This window comes from Elephas maximus, chromosome 18 (genome assembly GCF_024166365.1).
Source record: "Elephas maximus indicus isolate mEleMax1 chromosome 18, mEleMax1 primary haplotype, whole genome shotgun sequence".
Taxonomy (NCBI): Eukaryota; Metazoa; Chordata; class Mammalia; order Proboscidea; family Elephantidae; genus Elephas; species Elephas maximus.
This window is the reverse complement of record NC_064836.1, coordinates 50,613,026-50,632,524: the sequence shown is the minus strand read 5'-3', so window position 1 is coordinate 50,632,524 and position 19,499 is coordinate 50,613,026. Positions and strand designations below refer to the sequence as shown.

Sequence of the window (19,499 nt, the reverse complement as noted above, 5' to 3'; positions counted from 1 at the left end):
ACGTGAATAAGACATGGATCTTGACCTCGCAGAGCCTGTTACAGACTAGTGAAGAACAGACCCCTGTCGTCACCAGTTAGCACTTGACTCATGGGGACCTCATGTGTCTGAGAGAACTGAGCTCCATAGGGTTTTCAATGGCTGATTTTTCAGACATAGATTACCTGGCTTTTTTTTTTTCTTTCAAGTGCCTGTGTGTGGGCTCTAACCATCAGTCTTTCAGTTAGCCAGGTGCATGAAATGTTTGCACCACCTAGGGACTCTGGTGCAGAAGAGAGATATACGCAAATATCTAAAATACCAGTAGAAAATGAAAAGGGGTTCATAAAGCTATCAACATGCCAGGGAAGGAGAAAGTGCTTTCAATTTGGAGATAGGAACATTGCTGTCAATGTTGACTCTTTCAACATATATTTACAATGTGAGTAATGACCTCACATTGTTAAGTTCTAGAGAAATAATGGCAATCAAAGCAGTTACATACTGACCCTCATGGAGCTTGCAGACCAGTTTGGGAGGAACATAAAATAATCACACAAATATATAATTATAAACTATAATAAGTGCTGTGGGAGAAAATTAAAGTTGAATGAAACTATATAGAATTTTGACATAATTTAACATCAGATTTAGAGGTAGCTTCTTGAAGAAATATTTCTTTTGAGCTGAGAGCTAAAGGAATTACATGGTAAAAGGGAGAAGCCCAGGGCAGAGCACAGACAGGACTACAGGAAGAAAGGAGCATAGCGTGATGGACTCAAGGACTGAAAGAAACCCTAGGGGCTGGGTTAGGGAGATAGAGGAGATGTGATATCAGAGCACACTGAAGAATTACATATCAAGGCCCCGTGAGGAACTTCGTTCTCTATTTTAAGAGCAAAGGGACCATATTGAAGGATTTGAAGAAATAGGATCATTGGCTGCATTATGGATATTGAATTGGAATCAAAGCAAGAGTAGATAGCGTTCACCACTAGAGTCGTCGTAATAGTTCAGGTGAGAGGTGTTGGACAGCTGTGGCCAGAGTGGTGTCCGTGGAGATGAAAAGAGGAGGATGGAATCTAGAAAGAGGAAATAAAAGCCATGGAATTTGGTCATGGTTTATGTATCTCAAGGAGGAGGGAGAGGAAAGACCTAGTTTATTAGCTTTCTGACTGTCTGAGGGAATATCAACCAACACATGATGATCCTGAGATCCTGTGTGTTAGTCGGCATACACATTGTCAGAATGTGGGACCCTCCATTTGTCCCCAGTTTCTAATTGGAAAGCCACTGGAAAGAGGGTACCAAGCACCATTATTGATTACTCCACGAATATCATGGTCTAAACACACCAGACACTCCGAGAGGAGCAGCAGCATGTGGAAAGTAGCTTTTATGGCTCACAAGAAGAAGCAGTCAGCACTCCAGAACAGACCCGTATCCATTTTTGAGTCCCCCCCTCCCAAACCAACTAGAGAAGACTGTTTGGGTGGAGATGGTGACCCTTCATACATACCCAACTTTGTGCCATGGGTGAGGGACTTCACAAAGAAGCCCTACCCTCTGCCAGTCGTGCCCAGGCCAGGTAGGGTGGACTAAAAGCTTTTCCCACAAATGCCTTCCGTTAACATCATAGCTGAGAGGACAAAAAGGGCCTTCCCACTCCTGGTTTTATACCCTCAAGCCTGTGTGACTAATTTCATCTTTTTAACCCTGCTAACAAACATCACATCTCAGTGGGGACAGTAGTTCGTTATGAGGCCTAAAGATGCCAGCAGGGGAATAGAAGGGGCAAACCATGGCCATGGACTTATCGGAAGGACTGCCTCCTCACACAGAGATTTCTAGGTAGTTACATTTGAACCTCAGGCTTGTTAGTAGGCAAAGAATAAGTAGCTCCATTTCATGACTAAGGTTTCATGGAAAGTGTGGAGATTTTTAGAAGAGGAAGGAAAGGAATATTAACCTTTTCTGACCTACAATATGTCAGGCAGGCATTGTGCTAGGTGCTTTGTATAGATTTGGGATGTAAAATAAATAGTTTTACTATTGTATTAAGCTTTAAATCAAATTAGTAATCTACAGCAGGGCTTCTAAAGCTTGGCACTATTGAAATTTTGGCCTTGTTACTTCTTTGTTGTGGGGACTGTCCTGTGCATTGTACGATGTTTACCAGCATCCCCAAATTCTACCCACTAGATGCTAGTAGCACTCCCTACCACCACCATCTCATCCCTGGTACTGACAACCAAAATTACCTCCAGAACCACTGATCTGCAGAATAATGTGAGATATTTGAGTGGAGGGGAAAAGTTCATGGTATTTTATGTATCCATTAAATATATCCTAAAAATGCCTCCTTTAACTCTCTATTTTTATGTCTGAAAAGTTGAAAGCCATGACAGGCTTTTATGATAAATCTTTTCCCAAAAAGAGGAATGATACCCAGTATTAAAAATCTTAACTGTTTTTGTTAGAAATGTTATCACTCATGAGTATCTATGCATGTAATTTCTTAAGCATACCAGTGACTGAGTTTTGTCAGTTAAAATGTAGATAGCTTCCCCACTTAAAATTTTGAGTGTTCTTCTCTTTTATTTAAAAAAAAAAAAAAAAGTGTTTCTTCCTAAAAATACTGCCACTCATCTCTTTGCCCCATTTATTTTTCTGGAATATAGTATTAACAATTCTGTTCTGTCATATTTAATTTGACCCTTGTTATTAACCAAGCTCTGTAGAAGGGAATAAAAAAAAAAAAATCAGTTTAAGGATTCATTATAACTCAGCTACTAATAAAAACTGGTAAAAATTAATATCAGTAAATTAACAGATGAATTATATAATCAAGATGATATAATTTGTAGCCTGTACAAGGCAGTTGCTGTTCTCTGATACTTACTAATAGTGTTTGTCCTAACCAAAAATAAAGCACAAACTCATTGCTGTTGAGTAGATTCTGACTGATAGGGACCCTAAAGGACAGAGTAGAACTGCCCTATAGGATTTCCAAGGCTGTAGTCTTTATGGAAGAGACTGTCAAATCTTTCTCTGATGGAGCAGCTCCTGGGTTCCAGTTGCTGACTTTTCAATTAGCAACCTAGCACTTCACCACTGGACCACCAGGACTCCTTATTCTAGGAGTTCTAAACTTCTAAACTCTAGGAGTTTAGAATACATAAATTATTTTAGACCCAAATACTGTGGCAGCCTTCTGCCATTATAATCATATGATTTATTCTTAAGAGTGAAGGATGACAATACTGTAACTTGTAAGGATAGAGTCAAATGTACTTGCCATTATGTTTTAAAAATTCAGATCTCAATGCGAAAGTACCAAAATCTTAATATTATGAAAATATATGCAATTTTTTTTTTTTTACTTTCTTTTTTTACTTTTCTGCTGTCTACTGGAATTAGCATACATTTGTATATAATCTGAAGGGAAAATTGGGAGGGGGCCAAGTAGAGGTATCTATCAGTTATCCTGCTTTACATCTGAATTTTCCCATCTCTTCAAATCTTCCTGTAGAAAGCACTTTAAAAGTCAACTACTCTATTCCTTTACCAGATATGGTTATATGTAAACTGTTGTGGCCAAATGGAAATAAACCCCGTTTTTAAAGACCCCTGGAGACATCCCAGTTGGCAACCAATTCACGGTTCAGTGACCTTTACTGTTAACTGCTTCTTCTCTGTACTTTCCCGAAGTCATTCATGCTATTATTTAGGCCCATTATCTCCTTTTCTTCTAGCCTAAGTGGTTATCAGGACTGGCTGGGCCGTGTATTTATTAGACCTAATCTAAAGACTGTTCTTAAGCATCTGTTCAGCTAACTTATTTTCTTCAGACCTAAAAAAAAAAAAAAAAAGTCTTCCTCCAGCTTCCGTATAGTTTTTTTTTTTTTCCCAAACATTCATCATCTTTCTGGCTGATACCTCCTGAATATGACAAGCTCATATAAAAAATATGATAAGTTTTTTTTTTCCTTTCTCCCTCCCTTCCTTTTCTTTCCCTTCCTCCTCCAATTCTTCCTCCTCTTTCTTCTCTATCTCCTTCCTTCCTCCCTCCCTTCCATCTTTCCTTCTATTTTTACTTCCTTTCTCTCCTATTGAAGAATAGCCTTCTTATTTTAGTTATACCTAAATGTTAGTGTATGAACAATGTATACTCTAAGAATACAGAAGATTTCAAATTAATTATCTTGAGCTCTTCGATGTCTCACTCAAAAGGGGAAGAAAGTCACTTATTATAAGTATCTGTTTGTGTGTGTGTAAGCCTAAACACTCCCAAATATTTTAACTAAATGTTTTTCTAAAGAAAACTATTTGTCAATTATATAGCATCTATGTACCGTCATACATTTTTTTTAAAGATAGCTGATATTTTTCTCTTTTAGACTCACTCAACAGAAACCAGAGAGATTTTTGCACTTGAAAAATATCCTGAGTCCACAGAATTAGCTGAATAGGTTAATTTCACATTTTTATGCTTTGAGAAAATTTACTAATTAGGGATTATTTAAGAATCAAACTCACTTCCCAAAATGAAAACCTTGTGGAGATAGGCAGACAGTCCCAGGATTGTGAACAAATTCCATTCCTAAATCTGCCCTTAAGTCAAATTTATACGTTAAGTCAGAACAGTTAGGTATGGTTGTTATCTACATCGTTAGCCAAATGTTTGTCTTAGTGTACAGTATACTGTACCTTTCTATGAATGAAAAATTAAACATTTCCAGATACACTGAAACATCTTTAACGTAATAATACAGTAATAATAATAAAAATGTTTTGGTGTACGTCACAAAGTAGCACCCATTAGTTATTACGAACCATTGTATATACCTCAATATATAATGCAATAGGCTTTATGGGGGGTTGGTTCCTAACTATGGGTTATAAGTAAATGGGATGTTCATAACCTGAGGACTGCCTGTATATATATACTGTTCTTTTTATTTAAGAGAGTCAGAGTTTGTTTCTCTTAATACTTTACTTGGATCACCAGCCTTGAAGATTTAGAAAGAGCATAAGGCTACAGAGGCAGGAGAGCAAGATTCCCCAGCCTTCCCTTCAGAGAGTCACTTAGTCTGAAGAGGGCCGGTATCCCCAGGAGAATGATCGTTTGTCAGAGTCTATCATTTTGAACTCCAGTTGTCCTTACTTCATTTCTACGTTTTCCTCCACTCTGTTCCAAATTTACCTCCCCCTTGTGAAACATTTTTTAACTTCAAGTTTAGCAGATAGCTAAACTGCACTTCTTTCCTTGTTTTATCTATAGAATATTTGACCTTGAAGGACTCCTAGAGTACATTTAGTCCAACCCTCAAAAGGTAGCCCCAACCTAATAAGGACAGAACTGGTTAGTGGAGCTAGTGAAGAGTGAATTGAGGGGGACTTAGGCTTTCTATAAGCATCCCCCCCAAAACTATATAATTTAGGTGAACACAGTATGCTTTCTGTACAAATTCAGCCTCATGACAAGTTCCCTATCTCTTCACCCCTTTCCAAAATCCCTCTAATATAAAACATTTTAGAGCTATTACTGGAAATAGGTTGTAATGTGAACAGTGTTGCTATGTTAAAAAATAAAGTGATAAGTTTTAACCTCTTAAAATATATATTCATTTTTAAAAGTTATTGTACCTTCATATTTGATATAAAAAATATTTGATATAGTTACCTTAAAATATGCTTTGTCAAAAAATTATTTATTCTCAAGTTACAAAAAATAATTATTTTATTAATCTTGAAGTTTCAGGTGATGAAATGATTGAAATTGGTTCACTCTTAAAAGTGATCACATTAAATTTTGTTCCAGAAAGTTGGACTTCCCCAGAAGCTTTAAGTCAGCTCTGTTTAACTTGTTAGTTTTCCATGTGTTTTTTAAACTATTGCTAAATATTCTTAAAATACTTTTAATATCATGAGGAATTCTTTAAAAAGCATTTTTATATGCCTAGTTGGGAATGATTTTAGGTTAAACAAACCAAAAAAAAAATTTACATCCTATAATATCTCATTCTTCTCAAGCTCATTAAACAGTGGGAACATTTGTACAGTGTCCTGTATTCAGTCAAGAGACCTGCAGACCAGTCCTTGGTTAGCCATGTGTGACCTTGAGAAAGTTACTTAACAATTTAGGTTGTCTGTTTTTTTTGTGTGAAAAGGAGAGGGTTAGACTGATAAATGTTAAGGTCACTTCCAGCCGTAACATTTTATGGTTTTATTGTTTTATTAGAGATGGAGACAGACAAGCTTTTCCTTTTGCTTAGCGAGAAAAGAGAGTTACGATAGACGTGCTCCAAGCCTCGAAAGTGGAAAGAAAACAAGTCGAGAAGAGTGATGGGGAGAGTGGGAGTGAAGTCTCCCACGCCCAGGTTGCTTTAGAGGATAATGAATGACGAATTAAGTCACTCTGCTCTCCTCTTGTTCTTTCTGGATGTATGCAATTGGGCAATAATGGGCACTGCCTGCTATATAGAAAGTGCATGTTTTATGTATGGAAGGAAAGGTCTTTGACTTGACTCTCAGAGAAATGTAGAGAAAGGGGAAATATGAAGAGCGAGACTTAAAGAATTTGCTATCATTTACTCTTTAAGAGAAAGTTAGGGATGATCGTTCCTTCAAGTGAATAAAAGGATTTTATGTGGAGAATATCATTGGCACTTATTTGTTTACTGAAACTAGAACAAATGAAAATGGGGTTAGATTGTGACAGGTGGGGTTTCATTTAGATAAGAGGAATCGTTTCCTGATAATCACAATAGTTCAAAGCTTGAATGATCAATTAAGATAGGAGTCTCTGAGAAACTTCTGATGTTTTAGGAGTATCTGTGTGAGATGGGAGCCCTGGTGGCACAGTGGCTAAGAGCTTAGCTGCTAACCAGAAGCTCAGCAGTTTGAATTCACCGGCCACTCCTTGGAAACCCTATGGGGCAGTTCTGCTCTGTCCTGTAGGGCTGCTATGTTTCACAATCGACTCAATGACTGTTTCTTTCTTTTTAACGTTAAATGATTTGGATACTTTTAAGGTCATTAATCGACTATAAAATATCTTCCAATTATGATTTGCTATTTGTATGATTTGCAGGTACAGTAGACTGAAGTTTTATATCCACTGGATTTTAATTAATATGAAAGTTTTACTCCTATGGCTTAATTAATGAAAAAGAATCTATAAACAATGAAGAGCATTTTTTAAATCTGCTGTTTTCCTATAATTTTCTTGTGTCTAGTATGTTGGAAACTTGTGAAATGTTGAAGAAATTTTTTAAATTACTAAAAATCATTAATCTTGTAAGGTTAAAAAAAAAAAAAAAAAACCTGTAGCTCTTGAGTTGATACCAACTCATGGTGACCCTATGTGTGTCAGAGTAGGACTGTGCGCCACAAAAATCTTAGTGCCTGCTTTTTTAGAAGTAGATCAGCAGGCCTTTCTTCCAGGGCACTTCTCGGTGGATTTGAACCTCCAAGGACGGGGTTAGTAGCCAAGCTAGTCAACTTTTTGCATCAGCCAGTAACCCCCCGTGACTTTAAATATGGCTTAATTTTTACTAGTCTAATGAGATCCAATTTGCTTTTACTGATGACTCTAAAAAATTAATTCCACAATTTTTCTTAAAGCAAGATTCTCTTACGCTGTTAGACTACACTTAAAGTCAGGTTCTCTAATAGTTTCTGAACACTTTTCCTGTCACTTAAAAGACATCCTTAAAGTGTCAAGAAATGTAGACTTATCCTGTCATCTCCCTTTGCATGTTGGAATATAGATAGGATAGCTGGTGATGCTATAAAAAAATTTAAGCCTAAGTTATTGAGAGAGACTTACATTTTAAACTTTTCTAACCTGAGCGAATATACAAAGAGACCTTTTTTTTTTTTTCCTCTATTTTGTAACTGTTCCGTTTCACAGCAGCAGCCCTTGGCTTCATTCATTTATTTAAACTATAGGAATATGTATCAGGTCTAATTAATTTTGACTTGCTGAAAGATATGGGAGTTGCTTATTTGAGTAAAATGTATTGTAGGTGTCTATTTTTTTTTTTTTAATTAGGCTATTACGAAAATGATCTGCATTTGATAGCAATTGCCTTTGTTTCTACAATAGAGAAGCAAAACAATCATTTGCAAGTATTTTAAATATGTATGACTTGTGCTTTCTATATATTAAAATGTCCAGTCCTTCAGCATTCAAAAAAGGAAATGTAAATATGATTTATAGATAGGATTATAAGTTTTCTCTACATAATTTATTCATATTTTTTATTTGTCTTCTCAAAAATATGCAAGAATTTAAATATAATAACTTTTAATGGCCTTGCTATTGAATTTATAATCATGGACCAGTTATGTAGGCATCACCTGGGTTCTTTTTAGCAATGCAAAATCCCAAACCCTACCCCTGACCAATGAAGCCGGAATCCGTATTTTAACTAGCTTTTTTTTTTTTGCTGGTGATTTATGTACATATTCAGTTTAAGAAGCATTGGTTTAGTAGAATGTCATTGGCAGAATGAACCACTAAAAAACTAATCTAATAGTGAAGTTACGAGATTTAACACTTTCCTATCTTTGATTAAGATGCCTGATTTTGATTTCTATGAGTTGGAATCGACTCGACGGCACTGGGTTCTGGGTTTTAATGTAGCATTAGCACCTAAGATTTACAGTATTTTTAAGCTCATGCATGTACTTATCTAACTCTGTCATCTAGTAGCAAAATATAAAGTCATTGAAAAAATGTTTATAGCTATCATTCATTGTCACTCTGCCATTTAATTGTGCTAGATTTTTAAGATTCATTTCTGTTTTTTCTTAAATTATTCATCACAATGCTTAAAATGCTAACATATATTCATTCATGGACAGTATGAGTCATATATCCAAATATTAACATGTTCTTTATTTTATTTTTAAAGAAAGATCATTGTTGAGTCAAATTTTACTACTTTTTTTTTTGTTTGTTTTATGTTTCTTTATTTTTATTTATTCCATGTTTTCTTTTTTTGTTTTAGTTGGGTCTGGTAAGTTGACATTTTATTGGCCATCTTCTAATCACCGTGTCACTGTGACTGGAACTTCTCTTCCCCTTTCCATCCATACCCTTCTATGCCCTTCAACCAATCAGCCTCCATGTTTCACTTGTCATTGGCTACAAAGACAGACTGCACAGAATAAAGTCTGCAGGAAGTATGGGTAACTGTGACAAAGAGTTAAAGGTAATGGGGTTGCTAACTTTATGTCTTATTAAATAATATATCATTTGCATCTTTTTATTTCCTCACTCCTCAATTTTTAAATAAGTGGTAAAAAAAAAAAAGTGATTGGACAGTATCTTGGTAAAGTATTAATTCAATTAATATCTAAAAAAAAAGATCAAACAACAAGAAAAAATAGATACATCAGAGAACAATTTGTTTTTTTTTTTTTTTGCTCAGAATGTGTTTACAAATTCATTAGAAGTGCCTCTGGTGAATAACCTTGTACTTAGGGCTGTATGCACTCTTTCTATGTGTCAGTTTCATTTCATTTTATGTACGAAATAATCACGTAATGTGTCCAAAGTTCATGAAAATTTGTTTTGAGAAACTGTCCCCATATAAATAAAGAGCCAACAGGCTTCTAAGTACTTTTATTATCAGAAACTTGGGAAGGTCCAGTCACTTTTTCATGTTGTTAGTTAACCATTTTGGGAGGAATTTGTACGAGTCGATTAAGTGGTATGCCAGGAAATAACTTTGACCCTAAAAGAATTGATCTTACTGTTCTTTAAGCTAAGAAGTTACATAAATAGTGTTAATACTGATAGCTTAGATTGTTCAATAGTGGTGATACAATAACTAGCTTATTGGAAAAAAATAGCTTCCTATTATGATATCACACATACAAAAATATAGATGAAATAAAATTTGAAAATAAAAATTAAAGAGACTTAAAAGTACAAGGTAAAAATGGGGTAATTTGGGCTGGGTAGACATTTCAAATAACCAGACAAAGGACAAAAACCGTAAAGGAAATGATAGAAATATTTGATATAAAAAGTAAAATATTGATTCAGTAACAAAAATGCCTAAACAGATATAAAGACTATTGACAAAAAAATATATATATTTGCAAAATATATGTGAGAAATGCGTAAAGTTTATTCTATCAATAGTTCTTAAAAATATAAAAGAAAATATGACAAGCATATGAAAACAAAATTCGCGATGCAGAATTTCAGTGACAAAGTCATGTTGAGATAAATCCTTAACGTCACTCTAGCTGTTTAAATATTCTAGATGTTGGCATTTTCTCTGACCCTGAATCTTCAACTCTAGGTAATAATGTTGAACATTCTTGTGAGAAGGATGTTAATCTCACCAGTTTTCAATACTGAAAATTAGAAACAGTCTACATTTGAAACAATAGGGATTTGTTAAGTAATCTGTGATTCATTAAAATTAAAGACTCATTAAAATCATATTGTAGAAGAATATTTTAAAAGACTACCACTGAGTGTGCATGGTACAGTTACGGGTAACTTTACCCTTTTTTTTCCTCTTGGCTTTTCTAAATTTTCAACACTGAACATATATGACATAATATGATTGTTTTTCTTTTAATTATGCCAAATTTAAATGTTCTAACTTTCCAAAATACTGGAATATGTTATCATAAAAATCAAGTAGACACATTTTATGAATAGCCTTTTCAACCTAGATAGATAAATGATTGATAGATAAAAGCATCTTTAGTGAATTTATTCATTTTTTTCTTAGAAATCTACCCACATCTCATATTTAGCATACTTGGAGAAAATCATTTTTTGAAGTTACATTTCTCATATCTTGTGGCTGATGTCACTGTTGATGTTGGCTCAAGAATATGCCTACAAAATGTAGTAAATTCATTTCCAGACAAATATCCTGTGTGGAAAAATTGCTGCAGGGTAAATGTAGTTAGCGTAAGGGTTTGTACCCCTCCTTCCAAAATAAGTCTTTCAGGTTTGAGGAGAGCTGGCATTTTATAAAAGAAATGTAGATTCTGGCCCACGTTATTAGACACGCTTCTGAGATTTAGGAAAGAGACCACCCAAAGCTTTTACTTGACTAAGTGGTTTGAGCATTTATATTTTCCTACTCAAATCCCCGCATATTGGAAAGTCATATTTTCCCATTCATTTAATTAATCATTTGGTTTTCTTTCGTTGAAACAAACCAAGCTCTATTCTGGATTATTTTATTATCCAGGAAATCCTCTTTTAATTTTTTTGTCCTATTTCTATGCCAATTACTCTAACCCTTAACTAAGAAATTGAGTGCTCCTGTACAGATGTGTACTGGAGGAAAACCCTCAAGCAATAATGCACATGCCTTTTATTATACCTGGATAATGATAGTGTTTGCTAAATTCATGAGTAAACCACTCAATTACAATCACAGTTTAAGAAAAAAATTATAAGCTAGAACGTTAGCGTTACTAAATTGATCCTAAACTATAGCCTCTAACTTAGTATTTTCTTCCCTGTAAGTTATACGACAGTGGAAGGCATTTGACCTGATTTTTCAGATCTCCTATAATTTTCTAGTCAAATGGTATAATTTCCACAAAACCTCAATAAAAAAGGGGGTTTAGAAGAAAGCAACTAATCTAGAAGTCAAAACCAGAAAACCCGAAGACCTTAATTGCTTTCTTCAGCTTTGTCGTTATACAGTTTTAGGCAAGTTTATTTTTCCTTCTTTTTTTTTTTTTAAAAAGAGGGAGCTTTATATTTTAATTGATATATAATGAGCATGCATATTAAGTGATTTTAATGGTCAAATATGACATTTATATTCAAGTCAAATCCTTAGAGTAAGGCATGTGTGTGTGTGTATGTATATATATGTGTATATATATATATCCCAGAGAATCTTAAGCAAGAGAAAAGTATGCTTTCAAATACAAAGCTTCATTAACAAAAAAATCATATCCTTGTGAGCAGCGTAGTGGCATTTATGATTTATGGGCGTAAGTTGAATGTAATTTTTGGTTTATGTTCACTTTAAGGCATCACCTAAGTGTCTGACATCAGTAAGTAAAGATTCCTTTAAAACAAAGGTTAGAAATAATGGAAAAGCTTTAAAAAGTGGATTAGAAAGGACCCTATCCTCTATAAACTGTTAAATGTTTGGCTTGAAACATTCACTTCAATTTTAACTGAGACAGGAGAGAAGAATAATTAGGTGTTTCAGACAGATGATAAGAAATGAATTTGAAAAGTGTAAACAGTAAGTAAAAAGACATTCAGTACACATTTTCCAAGCACAAGGCACAGAGCAAACACAAGCTTTTTTTTTTTTTTTTTTCCAGGAGTCGCTTCATCAGCACACCTAATGTTTTCAGCTGCCATTGCTCTCAATGTAACTGACACAATTTTCTGACACTTATCTTCTGCTGGATGAAGTGGCCGTTTAAGTCTGTATAAATCAAACAGTTTGGACAAAGCTGGCAGTATTTATAATGTCAGGATGAGCAGATGTTTCAAATTTGCCTTCATTTCCATATATATTCTGTTTGAACATGCCCTGGCCTATGTAAATGAAGGAGGCATTCACTCCACTATTGCTTTAAATTCATTTCTATTCCAGTAATTGGACCGAAGATTTTAAATGGTTATAATTTGCACGGTAGCATTTCAGGAGCTTTTGAGTTAAAGTAATTTTAGAACCTGTCTGCATCAGGAGGTCCTTGTGTCTATGATTAAAGTCCATTCACCCTTGAGCAGCCCTAAAGGGGAAAAGATAATATTTATTCACACACACACACACAATTTCAGGTATACTTTGAATGTAAAGGATCAAATTGTAACTCTAGAATTCTTTCTGCTATGGAGGTTAATCTTAGAAGGTCAGATAATAAAAACCTCTTCATAAAACAACCCTGTTCCCTTCTATAAATATGCACTTAACAATTTAGAGTCAAATTTAGGACGAGAATTGGTACATTAACTATCTACTCTAGTGCAGAATGTGTTGTATAAAATAAAGGCAGCATTTGGGATATCAGCACATTGTCTCAATTAGGAAAATAACTACCTGCTTTTGATCCAGTGTAATTTGTTTCTTTTCCTTTAGAACCTCCACATTTTGTTGTCAAACCCCGGGATCAGGTTGTTGCCATGGGACGAACTGTGACTTTCCAGTGTGAAGCGACTGGAAACCCTCAACCAGCTATTTTTTGGAGGAGAGAGGGGAGTCAGGTATGACTTTTTTCATACTTTTTTAATCAGCAAAGATGGGTTCCAGATTTATGAGAAGAAAAAAATGGATATATTACTTAGTCATGTAATTATGATAGTAGAAGAACTGAGAAAACTCTTTGAGTGCCCTGGAAAAATTTATCAGTGAGGGAGAGAAACTTTTCTAGATTATTCCAACTCTCAAAGCACTTTTCCCTGACTGGTTTTAGCACAAGAGGGTGGTATATGGAATAATATCTGTTTTATTGTGTAAATTCTACTTTTAATTCCACTTCAGCTACTTTAAAAAATATACTTCTCTTTTCTCAACATAATTTAATTACTTATCATTTTTATTACTCTGGTATCTGGAATTATATGTTAAAAGACATTTTTGCATATTGCAAACGGAGATGATAATTATTCAGTGTGATTTCTCTGTAAGCATCAAGATTCTGAAGTCCCTTCAAAATAATCAAACAATATAAAATTCTCTTCAACATGGATGCCATGTTAAGTATAGTTCAGGATATCCTAATCCCAAGTTATTATATATGATCACCATTTGCTTTGAAATTCTACACTCTAAACATCTTATAAATCAGAATGTTCTATACACTGAAGCTAGAATATAGAGATACACAATCTTACAAACTTTAAGTTCATTATTGGGCACCAGTTAAAAAATAATAAAAAAAAATATATATATTTTTTGCCATTTATGTTTTTTTCCCTCTTAATGACATTCCTTCTTTAATAAAAACAAACCAAACCAAACCCATTGCCGTTGAGTTGATTCTGACTCATACTGACCCTATAGGACAGAGTTGAACCACCCCATAGGGTTTCCAAGACTGTAACCTTTACTGAAACAGACTGCCGCGTCTTTCTCCCATGAAGCAGCTAGTGGGTTCAAACCTCCAACCTTTTGGTTAGCAGCCGGGCACTTTAACCACTTTACATGCCACTATTTTCTTCTTTAAAAAAGAGAAATATGTGCTTTTATTTGTTTCTGATACTTGTAAAAAAAATCTCATTCATTGTTAATGCAATTATTCCTGACTTATTTTTGCTTAAATCAACCTTGGTGTTTTGTTTCATGCCTTGGTTCTAATGATGTGCTCTTATAAATAATACACAGGTAATCTACTGAAAAAAAAAAAAAAATCTACTGACTGTACTTAATAATCTTTTATAGATAATACCATCAAGTTCTCTTTTGTTTTCACATTGATAGGTAAATATTAACTCGATTGTGGTCTTTAGGCTGTCATTTGTGTTCATATTTTAGTGTCTTGGTTGATTCTAACACAACCATTTGACCTCAAAGGACTCAATTTGCTGAATCACAGCAAATTAAATACGGGAAAGAACAAAATATTTAAATAGAAGAAGTAGAATTGAGTATGTAATACAAAAGAAAATCCGTGTAGCTAAAGTGGTAAATCTAGAAGTTCTTACTGATTGAGTAATATTTAGATGACTCATTTAAGTTATTTAAACTGTAGATGAAATTTCCAAATCATGATTGTACTTTGGTTTGGTTTGCTTTAATGAAGCAACTCATTTTTTCTTATAATTATGTCCTTGGACACATATCCATTGATCATACTTAAGTCTTTATAAAATGATGTATGGTATCAGGCATCTAAGCTTTTAAAAAGGAAGCAGCTTTATTCAATTAGAAAAATAAAGTTGGTATTCTTTATTCCGGAAACCCTGTTGGCGTAGTGGTTAAGTGCTATGGCTGCTAACCAAAGGGTCAGGAGTTCGAATCCACCAGGCACTCCTTGGAAACTCTATGGGGCAGTTCTACTCTGTCCTATAGGATCACTATGAGTTGGAATCGACTCGATGGCACTGGGTTTGGTTTTGGTTTTTGGTATTCTTCATTCCATGTAAACCAATGACATGCTGTATTATTTTGTGCGTAAATAAATATACACTCCCTCTAAAATAACCCAGAAATACTCTTTTGATTGAGAGTGAGAAAGTTGTAGCACAAAATAACCTCACCACTTTTCTTGATTTTTCTTGTATTTAGGATGTTTTTACAGAAATAAAATTCCATTATGAATTCTTAGATTCAGTATTTAATATCCAAAAACAAACAAAGAAAAAACAACTATAACAGCTATTTGCACAGTTTAATAGGAATAATAAGATATGTAACCATGAATACTTCGGTACAGGTCACTAAACATTTATAATGGATGGCTTACCAGATGCTTGTTATGGTGCCAAGATGGTGTATTTGAATTTAGTGTTGTCACAGTTTGAATTTGAGTTGTTTATCTGTTAAAGGTATTAAAATATATGTATTTTATATATATATATATATATAAAATAAATGTGAGAATGCTTTTGTTTTGGTTAAATATATAAAATAATTTACTCTAGTTATATTCAATATCCTTCTGTATCTATTTGTGATTGAATACTGATAGTTACAAAACACATACCAATATTTAGAATTTGTTCAAGTTTTCAAGTGACCCTAATAATGATAGTCATATAAAATCAGATAATTAAACCTGGTGTGTGTGTGTGTGTGTGTGTGTGTGTGTGTGTGTGTGTATATATATATTCATGTGTGTGAACATCAATATATGTGGGTATGTGATGAAACAACAGTTTATTTGTACATGTATATATGAATTTTGTAAATGTATAGGTAGATATGCCAAAATATTGGAAGCTAGCAATTAACCTGTTTTTATTCTTTGTTCTCTAATTTGGGTTTTCAGAACCTGCTTTTCTCATATCAGCCACCACAGTCATCCAGCCGGTTTTCTGTGTCCCAGACTGGTGACCTCACTATTACTAATGTCCAGCGATCTGATGTTGGTTATTATATCTGCCAGACCTTAAATGTTGCTGGAAGTATCATCACAAAAGCATATTTGGAAGTTACTGACGGTAAAGTAGAGCATTTTTTGTCTAGGGTCTAAAGGAATTTTTTGGCTAGGGTCTAAAGGAAGTGGAAAGTGCCAGTGGATGTATTTATTTCCACTTTGTATCTTTTCTTAGAGCTGTAAAGTTGAAGAGAGTGTTGATAAAATGATTAAGTTAAAAAATTCTTCTTATTTTTACTTAGCTATACTACGACATCAGGTAGGAATCATAAAAGTGTAGCAATTTTTCAAGGAAAAGTTTATACTAATTAATTGCACATAGGCATGTTTCAACATTTTGGAAAACAAAGTTATTTTATATTCTCTTAGTATAAATTACATCTCTTCCCGCTAAATTAAGGAGACATGATGAATTGTTTGGAAATCCAAAATCCAACTTATAAGCAATTATAATGGACAGTTTTTTTTGAAATAATGTAATTCCATTCTGTTTATTAACTTCCCTAAACATCATCAATTAATGGTAACTACAAAAAAAAAAAGAAAAGAAAAATTTTTTTTTTCTTTTTTTTTTTTTACGAAGACATAGTGATGGAGAAAATTTCCTAACCATGAAATGGAAAGTAGCCATACTTGGAGAAGAAAACATAACATACACACATGCACACACACACCCCCCACATACATGCATACACACCCCACACAGACCCACTCCCCTACACTGACACACACACACCCCACACACATCATACCCACTCCCCTACGCTAACACACACACCCCGCACACATACACACGTACCACACACAGACCCACTCCCCTACACTAACACACACACACCCCATACACAGACCCACTCCCTACACTAACATACACACACCCCATACACAGACCCACTCCCCTGCACTGACACACACACACCATGCACACATACACACACATATCACACACACACACAGAAACAAGTAGCCTTTCAAATTAAGAATAGAACTAAAATCATAATAGTGATAAGGGGCCTGTCTCTTCTAAAAACAAATTTATTGGCGTGATCAGACTATTTTTTCAATCTCAGTCACAAAATGTAGAAGAACATGCTTCTCTCAAGGAGAGTGATAGAACTGGAATAAAAGAATAGAAACAGGAAAAGAGGATAGCTTTAGGAATTGAGTCAGCTTGATTTATTTTCTTTTTTTCTTCAGGTTTAACAATTTAATATTCAATATAATAGCAGTTGCTTCCTTAATCAGAAACCATAGTCATCTTTGGTTCCTCACTCCTTCTCATCTGTGTATCCATTCAGCCTCCTTCTGAATCCATCAAGTTGTCTTCATCTCCGTTACAACTCCCAGTCCTTGTCATCTATAGTCTGAAACTGTACCTACTATTTCTTCCCCTATGTCTTGTCTCCCCCGTAATTACATCTCCATACCATTGCTGGAATGATTTTTTTTCCTCTAGAACCCTCTTTTTTCCCGTTTAGTAAAGCAAAGTATAAAGTAATACTGTAAGATATGTAGAGTAAACTAAAACAACTTGATGCATTTATTCATGTAGCAATGATCCCCGATCAAGGTCTGGGAACGTCTCCAGACCACCGAAGGTTCGCATGCTCCCCTTTGTAGTGATAAGGCTCTTCCTGCCAGAAGTAATCACTCTTCAGGCGTTCATCACCATTGATTAGTTTTGCCTGTTCTTGAAAGTCAGAAAAATGAAATCATACATTATATAATCTTTTGTATATGACTTGTTTTGCTTAAAATAATATCTGTAAAATTCATCTGTGTTTTTGTATATATCAGCAGTAGTACTATTGTGTAGTGTTTCATTTATTGCTGTGTAATATTCCATTGTGTAAGTAGCCTACAATTTATTTATCCACTCTCCTATTGATGTAATGTTCTCAGTTTGGGGCTTTTATGGATAAAGTGAATATACCTGTACGTATCTGTCAGTAGATATGTGTACTCAATTATTTTGGCCTAACTTTTGGTGGATGTATAGAGCCCTGGTGGCATAGTGGTTAAGAGCTCAGCTTCTAACCAAAAGGTTGGCAGTTCAAATCCACCAGCTGCTCCTTGGAAACCCTATGGGGCAGTTTTACTCTGATGAGTTGGAATCGACTTGACAGCCATGAGTTTTTTGGGTGGGCATAGATGTTCATTCCCCTTCTTTGTCATTTTTAAAAATATATTGAAGATACTAATCTTGGTCGGATATATATATTGCAAGTACTTCTTTCCAGTCATTTTCTTTATGATGTTTTAAAGATGAAGTTATTAATTTTAATGATGACCAATTTATTATTTTTCTTTCCTGATTAGTGCTTTTAGTTTTCTGCTTCAGAACTTCCTTGAGGTCGTGAAGTTATTCTCCTCTGTCTTTTTCTACACACTTTATTGTTTTTACCTTTCAGATTGAAATTTTTCATCCATTTTGAATTAATATTTTTGTATGGTATGAAATAGGAGTCAAGATTTCTTTTCTTTTTTTTCCCATATAGATACAAATTGCCCTGGCAGCATTTACTGAAAAGCCTCTCCTTGCCCCCATTGAACTGCAGCATACTTCTACTCTTTATAGTCTGTTCTATTGGTCTGTTTATGAGTACCCCCAAAAAAGCAAACAAAAAAAAAAAAAAAAAACCACTGCTGTCGAGTTGAGTGGACCCAGTGTTTTACAGAGTAGAACTGCCCTATAGGGTTTTCTTGGCTGTAATCTTTGCGGAAGCAGATCAGCAGGGTTCTCTTTCACAGCACGTCTGAGTGGGTTTGAACTGCTGATCTTTAGGTTACTAGTTGAGCACGAACCATTTGCGCCACCAAGACACCTGTTTAGGAGTACGTGTGATCTTTATCATGGCTTATAGTACTATAAACCAGTAGTGTGAGTCTTCAACTTTGTTTTTCTTCTCCTCAGCTGACTTCTCAGTTGACTCAGTTGTTTTTCTTCTTCTCAGTTGGCTCCTTAGAGGGCCTCTGCATTCCCCTATAAATTTTAAAATCAACTTGTCAATTTCTATACAAGTGTACTTGAGGATGTGCGTGCACATACACACAACCAAACAACAAACATCTGAGATTTTTATTTTGATTCCATTTAAATTGTTGAACAATTTAAAGGGAAATGAACCCAAAAAAACCAAACCCATGGCTGTCAAGACAATTCCAACTCTTAGCGACCCTATAAGACAGAGTAGAACGGCTCCTTATGGTTTCCAAGGAGCAGCTGGTGGATTCAAACTGCCGACCATTTGGTTAGCAGCCGAGCACTAGCAACTTAAAAATCTGTGACTCTCCATTCGAGGATATGGTATAGATCACAAATGTGTTCCTCAATTTGTTTAGATCTTCTTTAATCTCTCCAATGTTTTATAGTTTTCAGAGAAGAGGTCTTGCGCATCTTTTGATTAACTTACTGTAACATGTTTTTAATTTTTAATATGACTATATATGTTATTTAA

The 19,499-nt window shown here is 34.6% G+C and overlaps 1 protein-coding gene across 1 annotated transcript in view; it reads left to right on the top strand.

Annotated features, from left to right (window-relative positions):
- ROBO1 (roundabout guidance receptor 1) overlaps positions 1-19,499 on the top strand; it is a 1,245,354-nt gene that overhangs the window by 1,141,436 nt on the left and 84,419 nt on the right. The window contains exons 9-11 of the mRNA XM_049858153.1: positions 9,000-9,008; positions 13,083-13,207; positions 15,934-16,105. Of these exons, the coding sequence (XP_049714110.1) occupies positions 9,000-9,008; positions 13,083-13,207; positions 15,934-16,105 (306 nt within the window). The remainder of the gene's footprint in view (positions 1-8,999; positions 9,009-13,082; positions 13,208-15,933; positions 16,106-19,499) is intronic.